At 41.7% G+C, this 21,808-nt stretch overlaps 1 protein-coding gene across 5 annotated transcripts in view; it reads right to left on the reverse strand.

Moving 5' to 3' along the window:
* The window catches only part of MLH1 (mutL homolog 1), a 58,104-nt gene that overhangs the window by 31,047 nt on the left and 5,249 nt on the right, over positions 1-21,808 (reverse strand). For all 5 annotated transcript variants that reach the window (XM_024244317.3, XM_054552347.2, XM_063722144.1 and 2 more), the window contains exons 3-11: positions 19,249-19,347; positions 15,814-15,887; positions 13,222-13,294; positions 11,380-11,471; positions 8,603-8,645; positions 8,366-8,454; positions 5,932-6,044; positions 3,524-3,617; positions 627-780 (exon numbers count right to left, since the gene is read on the reverse strand). In XM_024244317.3, the coding sequence (XP_024100085.2) occupies positions 627-780; positions 3,524-3,617; positions 5,932-6,044; positions 8,366-8,454; positions 8,603-8,645; positions 11,380-11,471; positions 13,222-13,294; positions 15,814-15,887; positions 19,249-19,347 (831 nt within the window). The remainder of the gene's footprint in view (positions 1-626; positions 781-3,523; positions 3,618-5,931; positions 6,045-8,365; positions 8,455-8,602; positions 8,646-11,379; positions 11,472-13,221; positions 13,295-15,813; positions 15,888-19,248; positions 19,348-21,808) is intronic.

Below are 21,808 nucleotides of genomic sequence, written 5' to 3' on the forward strand. Positions count from 1 at the left end.
CATTTTATCCAACCTGCTTATCTTATAGATAGGAAAACTGAGAACTCAGGTAAGTGAAGTGTCTTAGAATAATAAGCACTTAGAACCTGTACCAGACACTTTCTGTTCACTGACTGCTTGTAACTTTCCCTGGATTTGGGGGTGACACATTCCTTCATTACTGAGGGGGATATGGAGGCCAGGGAAGGTTAGTCACACGGCTGGTAACCCAGGTCTGTCCAACAGTAGAGCCTCCGCTCTTTCCACTCTTCTCGCTACCTCCCTGGGGCCCAGCCCCTCCACTGCGCCCTGTGTAGGTGGGAATAGCCTCCTCCTGAACATCTCCAGTGACGAGCGCATTGAAGAGGCACCCTATTCTGTTTTCAGACAGCTCATTTTCCTAGGAAGTTGGTCTAAGGTTCCAGATGGAGGCAAAGTGAGGAATTGAGCTCAGGCCTTATGACTCTAAGCCTAGGAACAACAGCACAATACCTTTATAACTAAGTTCAAAGAAGAAAATGTTAAAACCATCAAGGTAATACTTGCAAAGAAAGTTCCTAAGTAACAGGCAAAAATCTGGGCTCTCATGTCTGGCAGGGCACATTTCAAAGGCCCTAGAGAAGGAGCTGGATGAGAAGCGCCCTGACCTGGGTGAAGTACATCCTGGAGGAATTGGAGCCCAGGAGCTTGCTCTCGATGTGCTGCTGCACCCGCTCCAGGATGCTCTCCTCGTGCAGGAAGTGAACTTCATGCTTTGTGGGGTGCACATTAACATCCACATTCTGGGGACTGATTTCTAAACTGGCAGGAAAATAAGAGAGAACAATTACCTCAGATAGTGGGAGGGGGAGAAAAAGCCCACATATGGTGTATGTGGTGGCCAGAAGATTTGAGGCCAGATGACACAGTGGTCAAAACCTCAGGATCGAGTCTGAGTGTGTTCAAATATCGGCCCTGCTACTTAAGAGCTGTGTAGCTTTGCGTTAAGTTACATCATCTTTCTTTGCCTCAGTCTCTTCATTTGTAAAGTGGACATAACAGAATTACCTATCTCACAGGTTTATGGTGGGAATTAAATTCATGCCAAGTGGCTGGGCGTGGTGGCTCACGCCTGTAATCCTAGCATTTGGGGAGGCCAAGGCGGGTGGATCACGAGGTCAGGAGATCGAGACCATCCTGGCCAACATGATGAAACCACGTCTCTACTAAAAATACAAAAATTAGCTGGGCGTGGTGGCACATGCCTGTAATCCCAGGTACTCGGGAGGCTGAGGGAGGAGAATCCCTTCAACCAGGGAGTCAGAGGTTGCAGTGAGCCGAGATCGTGCCACTGCACTCCAGCTTGGCGACAGAGCAAGACTCCATCTCAAAAAAAAGAAAAATTAATGCCATGTGCTTTATCTGTATCTGCCACATACAATATATGTTAACTGTAATTACTGTCATTTTAGAACTAGTGGAATTCTTTGTGTGACCTTGGGCAAGTCATTTAACTTCTTAGGATCTGTTTTCTCATCTGCAGCCATGAATAAGTCCCCTATTATGTAAAGAAACAATATATACAAGAACACTTTCTATCCATAAAATGTAGTCATAAAAGTCAGTTTAGAGGCTATGCTAGCTATCAATTTATCGCCTCAGCTCTGAGTCCATCTTTCATTGCTTGCTCTGTGATAATGGAGGTTTGCAATGTAAAGCTTTGCCAGTATAAGGCGCTAGAGGGACTCAGCAGGAAGAAAGGGTTTCTATGCCAGCTTAGGGTGCACCCCTATCAGACTTCAAGTTCTTTAGCACAAGTGGCCAGCAGCATGTGCCCTCTTCTCATGGGCAGTTTTCCCCAGCATCCCCTCAGAGTGGTACTGGGGAGCGCCTCATTGACTTTACCTCGCAGTGAGCCAGTTACATTCTCTTCAATAAGGTCTGCATCTCAGTCAGTAGGTGGGGGAGTGTGGTGAGGGGATGGTATCTCAGCCGTAGGAGGAAATGGTTGTTCTTTATATCTGCTGTTCCTATCTCTTCACTTCTTACTATCTAATCCCCTATTACTCTAATCTCCTGTTTATAATTCTTTATTCATCTATTCAAATTGTTGCATGGTTTCTATCTCCTGTTTGGACCCTGATTAATATGGAGATGGAACAAGGTGATAACTTGACCAGTTTATTACTTTGCAAGGGAAAACATGAAAACATTTAATCTAAAACTAACTTTAGGCCAGGTGCAGTGGCTGAAGCCTGTAATCCTAACACTTTGGGAGGTCAAAGTGAGAGGATCACCTGAGGTCAGGAGTTCAAGACCAGCCTGGCCAACATGGTAAAATCCATCTCTACTAAAAATGCAAAAATTAGCTGGGCGTGGTGGCACACGCCTGTAATCCTAGCTACTCGGGAAGCTGAGGCAGGAGAATTGCTTGAACCTGGGAGGTGGAGGTTGCAATGAGACGAGACTGTGCCACTGCACTCCAGCCTGGGCGACAGAGCAAGACTCCATCTCAAATAAAAAATAAAATAAAACTACCTTTTACCACAATTTCTATGCTCTCCCCCTTTCAATCAAAATGAAAACAATGATAAATTAGGATAATTAGGATATGAAATAGACAAATTAGTAGCAGAGCCAGAAATAATAGAAAGAAATCCTCCATAAGTCAGCTCCAGACTGTAAATTCCTTTAGAGCAGGGGTACCTCACATTTACTCTGTATTTCAAATACCTACTATGGGGTTTGGTCTATTTAATGCAAGTGCTAAACTATTTATGACTGCTAAAATATGACTGCTAAATTAATTACATCAACATCTGGGCAATCAACAGTGGATATGTTAAGACAAGAACCTCCACAGAGCAGAACCCAGTCTTTTTTTTTTTTTTGAGATGGAGTCTCGCTCTGTTGCCCAGGCTGGAGTGCAGTGGTACGGTCTCAGCTCACTGCAACCTCCACCTCCCAGGTTCAAGTGATTCTCCTGCCTCAGCCTCCTGAGTAGCTGGGACTACAGGCGCCCGCCACCATGCCCAGCTAATTTTTGTATTTTTAGTAGAGACAGGGTTTCGCCACGTTGGCCAGGCTGGTCTTGAACACCTGACCTTGTGATCCGCCCACCTCAGCCTCCCAAAGTGCTGGGATTTACAGGTGTAAGCCACTGTGCCCGGCTGATTGTCTTTTATGGAAGATAAACAGTAGCTGTTGTGGCTTCCCAAATGACCCCAGCAGAAGTAATATTTAGAGCCTCTAGAGCACATCTGTTTCCACTCTGCCTACAAGCTATCAGCACCTCCTGATGGGGTGAGGCATGGCATTCCTTTTTTTATTGCTAACACAGAGCCGGGCATATAGGAGGCTCTTAGTGAGGTTCTGCTAAATTAGTGAATAAATGAAGGAAAACTGTGCCTTGTACCTGTAAAAAGGGACAGAACATCCTTTTGCCAGTGGTGTATGGGATTCACTCTGATTGTACTATTAGCATGCTCACCTCTTTCAAAGAGGAGAGCCTGATAGAACATCTGTTCCTTGTGAGTCTTGGTTGAGGAGTTTGGTGTTACATTACCTGAGGTACAGGAATGGGTGTGTGTTTTTGGGCAAATAGGCTGCATACACTGTTTCTATGGCTTTTCTCAAGGAAGTTGATTCTACCAGACGATCTAAACAATGAAAAGAAAGCAACCAGTTCAAGACTGTCCTGAGGGGTGAGGTCACAGGTGTACATTCATACAAAGTCATGAAATCACCTCAAGAAAAACATTTCTGTAGTGATATGCACATCACATCCCCAGGAGGAAAGGTGCACCTTTACCTGTCGCCACTTCCCAGCCCAGTATCTTACTATCGGCTTGGGACTGTTTTACTTCAGCCAAGTAATAGAAAACATAATAAGGCAGTACATTCTCCCTCCTCACTTCCCTTTGCCCCCATTAGCTCATGTGGACTAACTGTGCTCTTGCTGGGCACAGTGGGAAGTATGACGTCAGCCCTCAGACTTTTCATTCTGCAAATACATACTGCGTATCACACACACCAAGTGCTGGGAGACAACATGCTGATAAATAAACTAATTCCAACCCCAAGTGGCCAGCACTATTATAGACGTGTGTGTGTGCTAAATAGTGAGCCAAGAGAGCAACTAACTTTGCTCAGGAAGTTCCGACGGTGGAGTAGCCATACTGAGTTTTCCAGAATTTCAGGCAGTACAAGTGTCAATGCATATTCAAGGTAATTTAGGAAATGAGGCTGGTTTGGAGAGGGTAGAAAGCAATAAAGGCAGAAAAAAATAAGACTAAAATCAGGGGAAGATGTATTTTCAGGAAACACAGCTCTCCTTTCTCTCTGGACAGATTTAGATGACCTGCAGATTATCTGTTGTCGTGTGTTGCTGTAAACAAGGATATGTCAAATCTTTTTATTTCCAACAGGAAAAGTGGTTGTGACTTTATCAGTGAAGAGACTAACATCCTCTGAGTGCTCACTACATCCATGGCCCCATCATTAATGTCACTGTACTCTGTAACACATGTCCTGACCACACAGGCCTGGAGCAGGCATGGGCACCTGACAAAAGGACAGCTGGAGCCCCTCTGCTGAGAATTCTGAACTTGAGATGTGCCAAAGGAGTGTTCTTTGTCCCTGCCACCTGAGTGTGCCTGCACAGTGTAGATAAATGAATGGCATGCGTAAGAGCTTGACCTTTCTTTGCTACTGGGAACTTGGTATTGTGAACACACTAGCTAATGATAATGCAGAGGCTGTGGTAAGCAGCCCCAACAGAAACACGGACAGAGGCCAGTCAGGCAGCACCTATACTGAATTTTTTGTCTGCTTTATAGCCAGCATGTGTGTTACAAAGCAGTTATTCCTCATGGTTAGGAAAAAAACTAATGAAAAACATTTTCTGAGCCTTGATTAAAACAAGCTTTGTTATATCAGGTGTAAGTCCTTCCTAATAAAATAGGAAAAACCCTGCTAATAGACATCAGTTTAACAGAATGTGTTTGTAAAATGACTGGCTCTGTCCTTACTGTTCCTGTATTGCTTTGAACAACTGCTGTAAAACATGCATATTTTGAAACATTTACAGCTGGTTAGCAGTCTAAATGGAAGGAGGGAATATTCCATTTCCAACAGCAAACAAGCAAACAAAACAAAAACTATAAAATTATTACGAAATGCTTTAAAACAATAAAGATAAGTAACCTATAGGATAAAAATGATGAAAACTGAAAACACGGAAATGGAAAGATTCATCTTATTTCTGGATGGAAAACAAAAAATTCAGACTGTGTTTTGGGATTATTTGTTGTTGCTAGGTCACCATCAAAACCTTGTAATAAACAATTAAGTTATAAGGAGCAGAATACAAAATAGCATTTGTTTAGTAAATAACAATCATGTAAACACTATATCAGCAGAGAGACAAAAACTGTAAAGGAATTTGAGAAATATCCTAATTAATTTAGTTAATTTCCTCCCTAATTTTTAGAACTGCTCTTTGTATCATAAAGCTCATTCCTTAAAAAGGAAAATCTCAAGTATCTTAGCAATTTCTTTAATGACAATGCCTATACCTAAGGTACCCCTTTTCCGTATCCTGCTGTGCAATTTCAAACAGTGGCCCTTGATCTCTTCCAGCAATGTTCTGGCTAGGGCTTACTTGTAAGGACTCTGACACCATCAGGTGAGGACAGTGTGCTGGCTCACAGGAGCCTGTTATGCCCTCTCCTGGGCTTCCTCTTAGAGGTAAGAACCAGACTCCAACAGTCAACCAGCAATGAGCACATGTGGGAGGGCTGAGCACAGACTTACGACAAAAATTATACATGCTTCCCAATAAAACCAAACTTTGCCATGAGGTTTCTCCATGTTTAATCAAACCTATGGATCAGAAATTTTTCCATGGTCCCATAAAATTCCCTGTGGGTGTTTCCTGTGAGTGGATTTCCCATGTGGTTCTTTTTAACTTACGGTTGATGAAGAGTAAGAAGATGCACTTCTTCACTGAGTAGTTTGCATTGGATATGTAACCATTCATTTTGAAGGCTAGGGTTTTATCCTCACATCCAATTTCTATCAGTTCTCTATTAGAAAAGAGATTCTGAAGCTTTTGAAAATACTCAAAACTCAAACATTACAAAAGAATCAGAATTTAAAAACACAAGGTTCCTTCCCATAAACTAACTTTGTGAAATGAGGGCCCCGGAGACTTGGTCCATTTGAGATCCTCCTGTGCCTGTCCATTCATCCATCCATTTGTCTGTTCATGCATTCACCCACCCACCCTCCCATCCATCCACCCACCCACCCTCCCATCCACTCACCCACCTACCCTACTCAGTCAGTGTTTTCAAGCACTTGTGCTATGTGCCAGGTACTGCTCTAATTGCTGGAACAGAACAATGAGTCCAAGCTCTGAGACCTTATTTTGCTGAAACTTGAATGTATCTTAGTAACTAAATCCCAAAGATGAGATTCCAAGAACTTATCTCTGCTGAATTACTTGCTATACTGAATAGCACCACAACATGGTTCTACAATGTGTGTTGTTCCCAGGAGTGTTTACTGGGGAGGGAAGGTTAATAGGCGAATAAGAGGTCCTCAGACAAGCCACACATTTCTGTCTGGAGACCTTCCCAAGAACTAGTCCCTCTGTCTGGAAAGCTCTACTCCTAACCTATTGGTACAGAGTTAATTCCTATTTATCCTTCATATTTCAAAAATTATTTCTTCAAAGAACCTTCTCTAATGATCCCTTTCTCTGACCCTACAGAGTTTTCCATCATGTTTTTTATTTTTCCAGTGAGGCATCTAGCACAACCTGCTAATGAATGGCATAATTATTTCATGTGTCTTTCCAACTGCAAAGTCAGCTGAGAGCAGGCATCATTTCTTCTTTGTTCACTACCATACCCCTACCATATAGCACAATACCCAGGAAATAGCAGACACTCAATAGCAGCCGAATGGCTGGTGGAAGCTTTTTATGCAGTAATGTGTGGAATGAGTGTCTTCAACGGAGGGTACGGCTTGTGGCACTGCCCATACACACTGAACCAGCAAACTCTTTTTTCCCAAAATGCCTCATGAGGCTAGTGTTCTGAAAGCCTGCTTTGGGAAATGCTGCTATAGACGATTTCTAATCTTGTACAGTCCCTAAGATTTCACAACAACTAATTCTGATCTTAAAATCTAGTTACAGAAGCTCTGAAAAGTTACACTGTAAACAGAGCTCTCCCTTCGCTCTAGGAGCAGTTTTAAAAAATTAATTCATTAACAATTAGAAAGCAAATAGCGGCTGGGCACGGTGGCTCATGCCTGTAATCCCAGCACTTTGGGAGGCCGAGATGGGTGGATCACGAGGTCAGGAGATCGAGATCATCCTGGCTAACACGGTGAAACCCCGTCTCTACTAAAAAATACAAAAAATTAGCTGGGTGTGGTGACAGGCGCCTGTAGTCCCAGCTACTCGGGAGGCTGAGGCAGGAGAATGGCGTGAACCCCGGAGACGGAGCTTGCAGTGAGCCAAGTTTGAGCCACTGCACCCCAGCCTGGGCTACAGAGTGAGACTCTGTCTCAAAAAAAAAAAGAAAAGAAAAGAAAATAGTAAATTAAAAGCAAACTAATTGTTCCTCAGTCAGTTTAGCTCAAAGAATAAATAATCTGCCCTTCAAAGTAGAAACTGGGCTCTGGAATGACTGCTGCTGCTTTTCAGATTTCTGGGAAAAGTGAAGTCAGGAGCTGTCTCATCCATATACCTCCCATATATGGAAGGGTCTCAGTATTTTTCCTCATATTATGACATAGGCACTTTGGGCTTTATAAAGTCCTGAGACCTCTAGGAATCTATGATGGAAATGGTGATTTTTACATGCAGAGGGGAGCAACTATGAGGAATCCATAATGCAAGCACTTTTCCCCTCTTATGCTTTTCTTGATAATGAAGATTTAGTGACACGAATCCAGTTTTTAAGGGCAGGAAATATCTTATTTGACTTTATATCTCTAACTTCTAGCACAAAGCCTGGAATATGAGAGGCAATTAATAAATGTTGAATGATAAATAAGTGAAATCCTAAAGTGATGATAATGGAAATACAAGGAAAAGAAGGAGCATTGGAAGATAAAATAATTCTACTACACTATAAATATTTTCAAGACTAAGACCTTGAAAGAACACATGATTCACGCCACAGCATCTAGGAGATTACATATACCCAGAAAGTGTTAATTACATGAAATAAGAACTCCATTAACAAATGTGAAGCATAAAACAAGCCTGTGTATTTGACTAAAGCAAACTCTTAATGCAGGTACTATCTTGAAAGGTTCCAAAATAATGTGATAGAATGATAAACCAAGATAATAAATGTAAAAGATTTTTTTATATAGGTTATCGACATACCGACTAACAGCATTTCCAAAGATGGAGCGAATATTGTCCACGGTTGAGGCATTGGGTAGTGTCCTAACATCGGCTACTGTCTCTCCTTGCTGATAAACAAACAGCAGAAGACACAAGGATTTATTGCCTCACGGTTGAGACCGAAACATCATAACCTTATCTCCACCAGCAAACTATTAAAAATCCCCTTTTTTCTTTTCATAAAACAAAACCATCCCCCATAAACCAAGAACTTACTTTTTTAACTGTGAAACTAATGCCTGCATTGTGTATTGAATACCTGGAAAAGAAAAACAAAAGAGTAAGAAAACAGTTGCCAAAAACACACACTAGATGTCAGAGCCCCCTTTTAGTTAAATAAATTAGTGGAGTTGAGTAATCTAAACAAACGTGCATATAAAGAAAAATATCTCCATACAGCCTATTAATATTTTACCCACAGAAAAATAAACCAGCAGAAACTTCATGGAGATAAAAATGCTAAAGGTGACTGAATCAAAACACAGACTCCTCTCTACTTTTATAGGTTGCTGATACAATCAAGGATATCATGCCACTATCTCTTTTTTATTTATTTTTATTTATTTTTGAGACAGAGTTTCACTCTTGTTGCCCAGGCTGGAGTGCAATGGCACGATCTCAGCTCACTGCAACCTCCGCCTCCTGGACTCAAGCGATTCTCCTGCCTCAACCTCCTGAGTAGCTGGGATTATAGGTGCCTGCCAGCAGGCCCAGCTAATTTTTTTTGTATTTTTAGTAGAGATGCCGTTTCGCCATGTTGGCCAGACTGGTCTCGAACTCCTGATCTCAGGTGATCCACCCCCCTCGACCTCCCAAAGTGCTGGGATTACAGGCGTGAGCCACCACATTTGGCCCACAATCTCTTCACTTTCAGTTTTATTTTCAGAGTGTCCCAAAGGTCTGGTTTGCCTCAAGGACATCTTGAGAAGCTAGCTCCAACAACCCCTGCTTTTATTCTCTCTCAGAGCCCTCAACATGCCCTCCTTCTCACTGGCTTCTTCCTGCCCCTGAGTCTTATTCTAGCATCTCCCAACCTTTTCTTGGTTGGCGGTTATTTCTCTTTTCTCTAAAGAGCTCGTGAACCGAAGGATTGTGTCTAGCAAAATGCATTTATTAAGTAACAATATTTCACTTTACCACACCTAGAACCAAAACAGCCAACTAGAACTCCTTTATTTTTAGGAGGTAATGAATATTCTGACACTGATTTATAAAATTCCAAGAAAAAGGCTGGGCGCGGTGGCTCACGCCTGTAATCCCAGCACTTTGAGAGGCCGAGGTGGGCGGATCACCTGAGGTCAGGAGTTCGAGACCAGCCTGGCGAACATGGTGAAACCCTGTCTCTACTAAAAATACAAAAAAAAAAAAAAAAAAATTAGCCGGGTGTGGTAGAATGTGCCTGTAATCCCAGCTACTCAGGAGGCTGAGGTAGGAGAATTGCTTCAACCTGGGAGATGGAGGTTGTGGTGAGCTGAGATCGCACCACTGCACTCCACCCTGGGTGACACAGCAAGACTCCATCTCCAAAAAAAAAAAAAAAGGATAAAATTCCAAGAAAAAGCAAAGAAACTTGATGTATAAACCTGTCATTTTATTAAGGTGAAATGTTTGACTCACTTTAGATTTTTTTTAGAAATACTGAGAAATGGGCCAGGCGTGCTGGCTCATGCCTGTAATCCCAGCACTTGGGAGGCCAAGGCGGGAGGATCATCTGAGGTCGGGAGTTTGAGACCAGCCTGACCAACATGGAGAAACCCCATCTCTACTAAACACACAAAATTAGCCGGGCATGGTGGCATATGCCTGTAATCCCAGCTACTCGAGAAGGCTGAGGCAGGCGAATTGCTTGAACCTGGGAAGCAGAGGTTGCAGTGAGCCGAGATCACGCCATTGTATTCCAGCCTGGGCAACAAGAGCGAAACTCTGCCTCAAAAAAAAAAAAAAAAAAAGAAATACTGAAAAATGGCCAGGCATGGTGGCTCACGCCTGTAATCCCAGCACTTTAGGAGGCCGAGGCGGGCGGATCACCTGAGGTCAGGAGTTCAAGACCAGCCAGACCAAAATGATTAAACCCCCTCTCTACTAAAAAAAAAAAAAAAAAAAATTGTCGGGCATGGTGGCACGTGCCTGTAATCCCAGCTACTCGGGAGGCTGAGACAGGAGAATCACTTGAACCCAGGAGGCAGAGGTTGCAGTGAGCTGAGATCGCACCATTGCACACCAGCCTGGGCAACAAGAGCAAAATTCCGTTTCAAAAAAAAAATAAATAAAAAAATAAAATAAATATATATATATATATAGAAAAATAGTTAACATATCCCTATCATAATCAATGATATGTGGGTTCGGAAAGCCTATACTGAAGCCATCTGTACCATCTGTACCAGCAGAGTAAGTCTATCGTGGATATAATGTTGTTTTCATCTGTCCTGAATCCCTTCTCGTCCTCCTGGTAACAGCCTCTCATCTTCCTTTGGGAAACTACCTCTATTCCATTCTACTTGATATGCACCCTTAGTAAGACTGCCAATCAAGAAATCTTCTCCCTACAGATATGGGCACACGATCATCGAATGCACTCTGTTAGGAAACTGACTCTAGAGCAAAGTCAGGAAAAGAATGAAAACAACTGGAGTACAGTAATGATGTTAAGTCCCAGAGGCACCCTGGTTCTTATTCTCTCCAAGGGGCAGCTGCACACACTTCATGTGGTAACTCCTAGCCTTCCACTAAATTTCTTTTTAGCTCAAGTTGGCTACAGTCACTTTGTTTTGTCTGCCATCAAAGAGCTCTCATTGATCTAAAGACCAACTGCTCTTTCCTGGGGAGATGAGAGAAAGTGCAAAATTGGTGGCTAAACCTTGACCAGAAACTATCTGTAAGCTAGTTTTACTTTTCACCATCTAGCTCAGCAACTGTTCAATGTATGAGCACTAGAACACATTACTTTGATGACAAATCTCAGAGACCCACTCCCAGATTTTGGACTGTACCTGCCAACAACTTCCAAAATTTTCCCATATTCTTCATTTGGATTTTTTAAAGCTTTTCTCCTCGTGGCTATGTTGTAAAAAAGGTCCTCCACCTGAACAGAAGATCGATTTTTCTTGTAAATTCATAGAAGTACTTGAAAATAAAACCCAAGATGTCCTAGCAAAAGCTAGGTCTTAAGATAGTGAATCCAATTATATTTACCAACAGCACAGTTCTAAGCACTGACCGGGGCCAGGGATAAGACAGCATTAACAGAAGAATTAAAGGACATTTTTCCTGCCTCCCACATTCATTCACTGATTTCTCAACTATGCACAGGGGGCTAGCTTTGTGTCAGAGTCTTTGCTTTGTACAGAAAATATGAAGACAAAGCATGATCCTGCTCAGGAGAGTACATGATTTAGTGGGACACACATGTAAACTGACAAGTATAGTATCACATGGCATTCAAAGATATTTTTCAGGCCGGGTGCAGTGGCTCACGTCTGTAATCCCAGAACTTTGGGAGGCCAAGGTGAGCGGGTCACCTGAGGTCAGGATTTCGAGACCAGCCTGGCCAACATGGTGAAACCCTGTCTCTACTAAAAATACAAAAATTAGCCGGGCATGGTGACGCATGCCTGTAATCCCAGGTACTCAAGAGGCTGAGGCAGGACAACTGCTTGAACTCAGGAGGCAGTGATTGCAGTGAGCTGAGATCACGCCACCGCACTTCAGCCTGGGCAACAGAGTGAGACTTCGTCTCAAAAAAAAAAAAAAAGGTATTTTTCAAACTAGTAATAATCACAAAATTTCTTAGATCATTTGAAGTTCTTGGAAATCACATGGTGGTCACTGTGGTACAAGATCTCTCCTTTTTTTTTTTTTTTTTTGAGACCCTGTTTCACTCTTGCTCCCCAGGCTGGAATGCAGTGGCACGATCTCAACTCACCACAACCTCTGCCTCCCGGGTTCAAGCAATTCTCCTGCCTCAGCCTTCCTGAGTAGCTGGGATTACAGGCATGCGCCACCACGCCTGGCTAATTTTGTATTTTTAGTAGAGATGGGGTTTCTCCATGTTGGTCAGGCTGGTCTCAAACTCCCGACCTCAGATGATCCGCCCTCCTTGGCGTCCCAAAGTGCTGAGATTACAGGTGTGAGCCACCGCACCCAGCCCAAGATCTCTCTTAACATGAATTGCAAAACACACATTCTTTTCTGCCTCCTGCCTGGCTTGTCACATCCAGGATTAGGCAGGTTACAGTGGACTTCAAGAAGATGTGCTCTAGGTGGGACTTGGAGTGGAGGGGCGGGATGGATAACATGACAGCGGGGTGCTTTGTGGAATCATAGAAAGGAAAGAGACCAACTTGAGGCACTATACATAGGCAGCATGATGGACTTTCTCCCAGCTAATGATACAGTCATATGTCTCATCAGACACCCTTTAAGTCAAGAGGGCAAGTATTCTTTGCTTCATTTGATAGATGAGAAAACTGGGGTTAAGGGATGTTAAGTGACTTGCCTCTGGACATACAACCATTGAGTGACAAGGCTGGGCTCTAACCCATGCCTTCTGGGGTCAAGCTTAATCTTCTTTCAATGCCAACTACCCTGCCATTGATTTTTGCCATCCCAATAAAGAATCTCCTAGCCCTTAAAAAAGACAAGGACGTGGCAGGCTGCCATGCCATAAAAGCCAATAGTCATTTATCTTGCTTAGAGGATATCTTGGGACCTCCATTAACTAGTGCAAATTCATTTTATTATTACCCTGAAAACTCAGAAGCAATTTTATTTTTTATTCCAATATTTATACAAACAAAGCTTCAACAATTTACTCTCCCATGTACCATTCTTACCGTGATCTGGGTCCCTTGATTGCCAGCACATGGTTTAGGAGGAGCTTTCAGTTTTCCATCTGAGTAACTTGCTCTAATGAGAAAATATAGCAAATTAATATCCAGTAGAGAGAGAGATACTAATCCCAAGGGAAAAAGAGAAAATCATACCAACAATAGATTAAAATATAGCCATATTATATATTATCTGACTTATTTATCATTTTCCTGTTTATTTCTCCACTACTTCCATAATCATTTGAATTGGATTTTTTTTTTTTGAGACGGAGTTTTGCTCTTGTTTCCCAGGCTGGAGAGCAATGGCACAATCTCAGCTCACTACAACCTCCACCTACCAGGTTCAAGCGATTCTCCTGCCTCAGCCTCTCAAGTAGCTGAGATTACAGGTGCCCACCACCACACCCGGCTAATTTTGTATTTTTAGTAGAAACGGAGTTTCACCATGTTGGTCAGGCTGGTCTCGAACTCCTGGATACGCCTGCTTCAGCCTCCCAAAGTGCTGGGATTACAGGCATGAGCCACCATACCCGGTCCTTGAATTGGATTTGAAAAAATATCTGTTCTTCCAGCAAATGTTGCTATTTACTTGCTAAGTTCTGAGCTACCAAACAATGGTTTTGCCACTGCCTAAGTTAACAGTAAAATTTTTCAGTAATTCTGCAATTATTTATTGAGGAACTACCATGTGTCAGGTCTGTGGAAGCCCTGGTAATAAAGAAAGGTCTTGGGGCTGGGCACAGTGGCTCATGCCTGTAATCCCAGCACTTTGGGAGGCCGAGGTGGGTGGATCATGAGGTCAGGAGATCGAGACCATCCTGGCTAACATGGCGAAACCCCATCTCTACTAAAAATACAAAAAATTAGCTGGGCGTTGTGGCGGGCACCTGTAGTCCCAGCTACTTGGGAGGCTGAGGCAGGAGAATGGCGTGAACCTGGGAGGTGGAGCTTGCAGTGAGCTGAGATCGCGCACTGCACTCCAGCCTGGGCGACAGAGCAAGACTCTGTCTCAAAAAAAAAAAAAAAGAAAATTAAATTAATAAAAAAAAAGAATGCTCTTGATCTAGTGATAGGTAGACTTTTTACCTAACTGTAGAACAATATGCTAAGTGATCTAGAGAAGGGTCCATTCAGCCTGAGGTGGGAGTGAGGGTGGGTAAAAGCATCCCAGAGAGATGGCAATTCATCTGTTCTTTAGAGAGGAATAGTTTCAGGTGGAGACAGCAGGAAAGACCATCCAGGAAGGCAAAAACAAAAATGAAAGCATAGAAGCTTTAGACTACATGGCAGCTGGGAACAGGTAGAGAGAAGGGGCTAGAAAGGCAGACTGAGAGCACATTGGCAGGGGCTGGTTGCCAAGATAATGACTCTATTTCATCCTGCTATGGAAGGGGAGCCATTTTAGTATGCAGCGGCATACCACAATCTAGGCTATCTAGGAAGGCATTAACTCACAACTCTCTCTTCAGTTAGTGACAGGGGATTCTAATAGTATCAGCCCATCTAGATCTAGGGCAATCAGAATTCACACAGAGTCAAACGCCCTTAGCATTAATGTTGTGTAATCTGAAATCTCCACCTTCCATTACTTCACACATTTATCTGTTGAGGAAGACTGAGAAACAGACAGAACTAACCTTTGTTGAAGATATTTTCCCTTATTTATTTATTTATTTATTTATTTATTTATTTTAAGGTTGGAGTACAGTGGTATAATCACAGCTCACTGCAGCCTCAAACTGCTGGGCTCAAGCAATCTTCCCGCCTCCGGAGTAGCTAAGACTACAGATGTGCATCACCATACCCAACTAATTTTTTTAAAATTTTCTGTAGAGACAGGGTCTTGCTCTGTTTCCCAGGCTGGTCTCAAACTCCTGACTTCAAGCAATCCTCCCACTTCAGCCTCCCGAACTCACAGGCAAAGCCACTATACCTAGTCTATTTTCCCTTTTAATCTACAAACAATCTGTGTGATTTTTAAAAATTATCTTTTTTTTTGGCATGAATTAGGTATTCCTACCAATCTTCAACTAGTGAATGGCCAGTGCTTATAAAAACAAAGGTGCAATTTTGTTATCCTGAATCCCACTTTTGTTCTGTTCCAAGGCCATTCATCAGCTTCTGAAAACTGTGCCAGCATAACAGATAGCCAGCAGCTACTTGTGGGAAGGCAAACTAGCACAGGTATACACAGGTGGTGGGAGCTGGTGGCTCAGGAGCCAGCTAAGGAAACATGAACCTTTAGCATCCCAGCCACAGCCCTCTCATCAGTCCAAAGCAATACCGCAACTGAAGGGCAAAGGGGCAGAAATTACATCAGCAGCTACCATTTACTTAGAATACCTATGTGTAACAGACACCTTGCTAGGCACTTGTAATATGTTAAATCATATCTTTTAAGAATCCATGAAGTAAGAGTATTACCTAATAATCATCCTTGAGGATTATCAATTTATCAATAAGGAGAAAAGAAAACATACTCAAGATCTCTGCCAAAAAAGATAACACTGGTGTTGAGACAGGATTACTCTGAGATCTAGGCAAAAAATACATTTCAGGATGAATATATATGAGTAAAAGAAGTCAGCACTATACCTGTACGCACACTTTCCATCAGCTGTTTTCGTTGTAATAGTAACATGAGCCACATGGCTTATGCTGGCCAAAGCCTAAGGAAGAAAAGAAAATAGACTGAAAGAAAAACTCACTGCTGGGTCACCCACTGTCACCTCACCAAAGGGAAAGGTTATCTGAACTGCCCCTTCCATTTTGTATTAATATGTGGCAACGATGAGCACTTTGCTCACTTGCTTTGATGACATGTTGAAAAAGAAATGATGAAACAATCTGTAGCATAATTACTAGAACAAGTGAAAAATACATATTAAAAAGTCCAAAACACACCAAAACATTAATGTGTTAATAAGCAATTGTGTTGAGGTGGTAGAACTATAGGCATGTTTAATAATATTCTCAATGAAGTATCTTCTAGTAATTTTTAAAACTTGCCTTCAGAAATGGGTAAAGGAATCACTCCAAATAGATAGTGTTTTTTATTGTTAATCAAAGCTGCTTTATATAAGCAATTATTCATTTAGAAATGTAAATTTGAAATTATGCAATTAAGACAAAACAAATTTTAAAAACCCATGACCATTTTTCCCCTTTATAACCAAGATTGGTTTCTCAGACCTTTGGAATCTGTATCTTTTTTCACAAGAAGGATACTACAGTATGTAAAGGTGTAACTCAGGAACTGTGCTATGATGGGGTCTGTGTGACAGCATCTCAGTAGACAGTAAATACAGCTGTGGCAAGTTCAGTTCATTGAAAGGCACATGGGTCAGGCTCAGAAATCACCAGGTCCTAGCTAGATTTCCCTGGTTTATGTAATTGAGCTAATTTGCATCATTAAAAAATATAAGGCCGGGCGGGGTGGCTCACGCCTGTAATCCCAGCACTTTGGGAGGCGTAGGTGAGTGGATCACCTGAGGTCAGGAGTTCAAGAACAGCCTGGCCAACATGGTGAAACACCATCTCTACTAAAAATACAAAAATTTGCTAGCTGTGGTGGCATGTGCCTGTAATCCGAGCTACTCGGGAGGCTGAGGCAGGAGAATCACTTGAACCTCGGAGGCGGAGGTTGCAGTGAGTGAGACTGTGCCACTACACTCTAGCCTGGGCAACAGAGTGAGACTCCGTCTCAAAAAAAGAAAAAAAAAAGAAGTAAATGATTTTGAGACCTGTATAAGGAAAGACATGAAAATGCGAAGTAGAACACAACATCACACCAGGAAGATAGAGTGCCACTACACATGGCACAGCAGATGGTCCTGCTGCTTCAGAGGCCTCTTCCCCAGCAGTGGAGCCAAGCGGACAGGGGCACAGACTCTGGAGTCAAACTGCCTAGTTTCTAATCCCCACTTTGCCATTTTCTAACTGCGTCCGCTGGCCATGTTTCCCTCATGTAAAACTGGGTAACAGCAGAACCTCTGTAGAGTTACTGTCAGGAGTCAGAGTTAATATAAAATATACAAAGTGCTGAGAACCATGGCTGGTACACAGAAATCCCTCAATAAATCTTCCCTGTATAATTACAGTGAAATAATAGCCACAAAGATAACCTACAGCTAGGCGAAGACTCCAGGGGGCCATGGGCTTGGAAAATGACCCAGGGAGCTGCAAGGCCAAAATGAAACTGCCTTCCTAGAGTTGGATCTAAGGTATCCTTAAAATCAGGAGCCGTCTCAGTGTAAACCAAGTCTTGGAAATGTCCCTTCTTGGAATAATCTAGCGGTCACTATGAGCAAGACGATACATGAGACCAACCTAGTTTGGTGTAAATTGATCTAAATTGCAGAGAGTGAATCACAGCTGCTTTTTACTTTTTAAAAATTAAAGTAATACATGTATATGATAAAAAAATTCAAACTACTGAAAGGCCAAAAATGAAAAGTAACAGCCTCTTTGACTGCCCAACCCCATCTTCACTTTCATTCCCTTAAAATAACTACTGTAAAGTAGTTTCTCTGGTCCCCTGGAACCTCCATAGAGGAATACAGCCCTGCCAAAACCTTGATTTTAGCCTAATGAGGCCTAGTAAGACCCGTAATCTTCTGATTTCCAGAACTGTAGAAGAATTAATTTGTATTGTTTAATGCCACCAAGTTTCTGGAAATTTTTTGACAGCAACAGGAAACTAATACAGTTTTTAAAATATGTATTCTTTTACCAAGGAATGTTATTTCTATAAATTTATCCTAAGGAAATAATTAAACAAAACACAGTGTACCTATAAGAATACTCATCAGGACCTTAAACAAGGCCAGACATGGTGGCTCATGCCTGTAACCCCAGCACTTTGCAAGGCCAAGGCGGGCAGATCACTCAAGGTCAGGAGTTCAAGACCAGCCTGGCCAACATGGCCAAACTCTGTCTCTACTAAAAATACAAAAATTAGCTGGGCATGGTGGTGCACGCCTGTAATCACAGCTATTCAGGAGGCTGAGGCAGGAGAATAGCTTGAACCCAGAAGGCAGAGGTTGCAGTGAGCTGAGATCATGTCACTGCAGTCCAGTCTGAATAACAGAGCAAGACTGTCTCAAAAAAAAAACAAAAAACAAAAAACAGAACGTTAAACAGGAAAAAATGGCAAAGAGCATAAATGTTCAATAGGAAACCATTTAAACAAACTACAGTACATACATGTAGCCATTAAAACCTAGATAGGCCTATATTTACCGGGTAGAAAGATATCCATTGGAAGTGAGTCACAAAATATAAGATCCTATTTTATCCTTTTGTATTTTAATCTGTTTTCTAAATCATATACTCCTATATGTCATATAATTTTACCCACAAATATTTTAGTATGTATCTTAAAAGGTAAGGACTCAAAAAAAAAAAACCCATGACAATATTCTTATACCAAGATAATTCATAATTTCTCCTTAATGCCATCAAATAGTCAACCTGTATTCAAACATTTGTCTCAAAAAAAAATTTTTTATAGTTTGCTACATCAGGATTTAGGTAAGATCTATACATTGGACCTGGTTCATATGCCCCTTAAATGTCTTTTAATCTATAGGTTCTTTACTACTTTCTCTATTCTTTTTTCCCTGCTGTCTATCTTTTGAAGGGAACAAGTCTTTTTTCAGGTAGTCTCCCAATCTCAGTATCATTTACCATGCTTCCTTGTTTCCTATATTTTTCACATATTGGTACTTAGATCTAAGTAATGATCAGATTCACATTTTATTTTTTGACAAGAAAACTTCATAGGTGGTATTGGGTACTTCCATCAAGAGACATATAATATCAGAGGTCTCTGCAGGTAAAATAGTTTATTTATGAACAATTCTCAGTCTTAGAAAGTTAAAGTTCATTAAGTTTGTTCAGATTTGCATACATTTAACAAGTAAAAGGTACCAAACCTTATTTACCTATATTGAGAAATACATACTAACAAATGACAGACAATGTCTTCACAGGAGGATATTTTACACATTTCTTAAATCTTTAGCTTACCTCACCTCGAAAGCCATAGGTAGAAATACTGGCTAAATCCTCAAAGGACTGCAGTTTACTAGTAGTGAACCTTTCACATACAATATCCAGATCTTCTTTCTGTTAGATACCAAAAAGATGAGTAAATAATTATGTTACTCATTTTTCCAAATCTCTTTGAATTCCCATTTTCTTGATTTAATCCAGGAAAAAAAATCCTCTTAGAAGAGTTTTTTTGTCTTTTCTTGTTTTTTTTTTTTTTTTGAGACAGAGTCTTGCTCTGTCACCCAGGCTGAAGTGCAGTGGCGAGATCTCAGCTCACTGCAACCTCCGCCTCCCGGGTTCAAGCAATTCTCATGTCTCAGCCTCCCGAGTGGCTGGGATTACAGGTATGCGCCACCATGCTCGGTTAATTTTTTCTTGTATTTTTAGTAGAGATGGGGCTTCACCATGCTGGCCATACTGGTCTTGAACTCCTGATCTCAAATGATCTGGCTGCCTTGACCTCCCAAAGCACTGGGATTACAGGCGTGAACTACCACACCTGGCCTTAATTTCTCATATTTTTAGTAGAGATGAGGTTTCACCATGTTGCCCAAGCTGGTCTCAAACACATGAGCTCAAGTGATTCACTCACCTCAGCCTCCCGAAGTGCTGGGACTACAGGTGTGAGCCACCATGCCCAGCCTGAGAAGAGCTTTAAAATTAGCAGTAACTTCCTTGTTTGGAATCCAGAATACTACACTGTCCTGGTGTTCCTCCTTTCTTACTAGGTGGCTCCTTCTCAGTCACTGCTGTTTCTGCCTCATGTCCTCACTTCTTGACATCAGAGTCACCCAAGACTCCTTCCTTGGACCTCTTCTGTATCTACACATACTGTTGATTATCTCATTCAGCCTCAGGGCTTTTTGTTGTTTGTTTAATTGACAAGCTTCTTTATTAAATATCTCCAAGGCTGGGCGCAGTGGCTCACACCTATAATCCCAGCACTTTGGGAGGCTGAGACAGGAGGACTGCTTGAGGTCAGGAGTTCAAGACCAGCCTTGGCAACAAAGCAAGGCCCTATTTCTACAAAAATAAAAATAGTCAGGCATGGTGGTGTGTACCTACAGTTACTACTTCAGCTGGCTGAGATGAGAGAACTGCTTGAGCCCAGGAGTTCAAGGTTACAATGAGCTATGCTTACACTACTGCACTCCAGTGTGGGCGACAGAGTGAGACCTTGCCTCTAAAAAAGGGAAAAAAAAATTCTAATTTTTCAATGAACTCAAACAGATTTACAAGAAAAAAACAAACAACCCCATCAAAAAGTGAGTGAAGGATATGAACAGACACTTCTCAAAAGAAGACATTTGTGCAGCCAAACAACACATGAAAAAATGCTCATCATCACTGGCCATCAGAGAAATGCAAATCAAAACCACAATGAGATACCATCTCACACCAGTTAGAATGGCGATCATTAAAAAGTCAGGAAACAACAGGTGCTGGAGAGGATGTGGAGAGATAGGAACACTTTTACACTGTTGGTGGGACTGTAAACTAGTTCAACCATTGTGGAAGTCAGTGTGGTGATTCCTCAGGGATCTAGAATTAGAAATACCATTTGACCCTGCCATCCCATTACTGGGTATATACCCAGAGGATTATAAATCATGCTGCTATAAAGACACATGCACATGTATGTTTATTGCGGCACTATTCACAATAGCAAAGACTTGGAACCAACCCAAATGTCCAACAATGATAGACTGGATTAAGAAAATGTGGCACATATACACCATGGAATACTATGCAGCCATAAAAAATGATGACTTCATGTCCTTTGTAGGGACATGGATGAAGCTGGAAACCATCATTCTCAGCAAACTATCACAAGAACAAAAAACCAAACACCGCATGTGCTCACTCGTAAGTGGGAATTGAACAATGAGAACACATGGACACAGGAAGGGGAACATCACACACTGGGGACTGTTGTGGGGTGGGGGAGGGGGGAGGGATAGCATTAGGAGATATAACTAATGCTAAATGAGTTAATGGGTGCAGCACACCAGTAAGGCACATGTATATACATGTAACTAACCTGCACATTGTGCACATGTACCCTAAAACTTAAAGTGTAATAATAATAAAATAATTAAAAAAAAAAAAAAGGAGATATACCTAATGCTAAATGATGAGTTAATGGGTGCAGCACACCAACATGGCACATGTATACATATGTAACAAACCTGCATGTTGTGCACATGTACCCTAAAACTTAAAGTATAATAATAATAAAAATAAATTGCAGTAAAATATATGTAACAGAAAATTTTCCATCGTAACCATTTTTAAATGTACAGTTCTGTGCCATTAACTATATTCACACTGCTGTGTTAACTATCATCATGATCCATCTCCAGAATTTTTTCATCTTCCCCAAACAGAAACTCTGTACCCAATAAACAATAATTTCCATTCTCCTTGCTCCCACCGGCCCTGGGCAACCATTACTCTACCGTCTCTATGAATGTGACTACTCTAGGAACCTCATAAGAGGAATCATACAATATTTGTCCTTTAGTGACCAACTTAT

The sequence above is a fragment of the Pongo abelii genome, chromosome 2, assembly GCF_028885655.2.
Source record: "Pongo abelii isolate AG06213 chromosome 2, NHGRI_mPonAbe1-v2.0_pri, whole genome shotgun sequence".
NCBI classification, from domain to species: Eukaryota; Metazoa; Chordata; class Mammalia; order Primates; family Hominidae; genus Pongo; species Pongo abelii.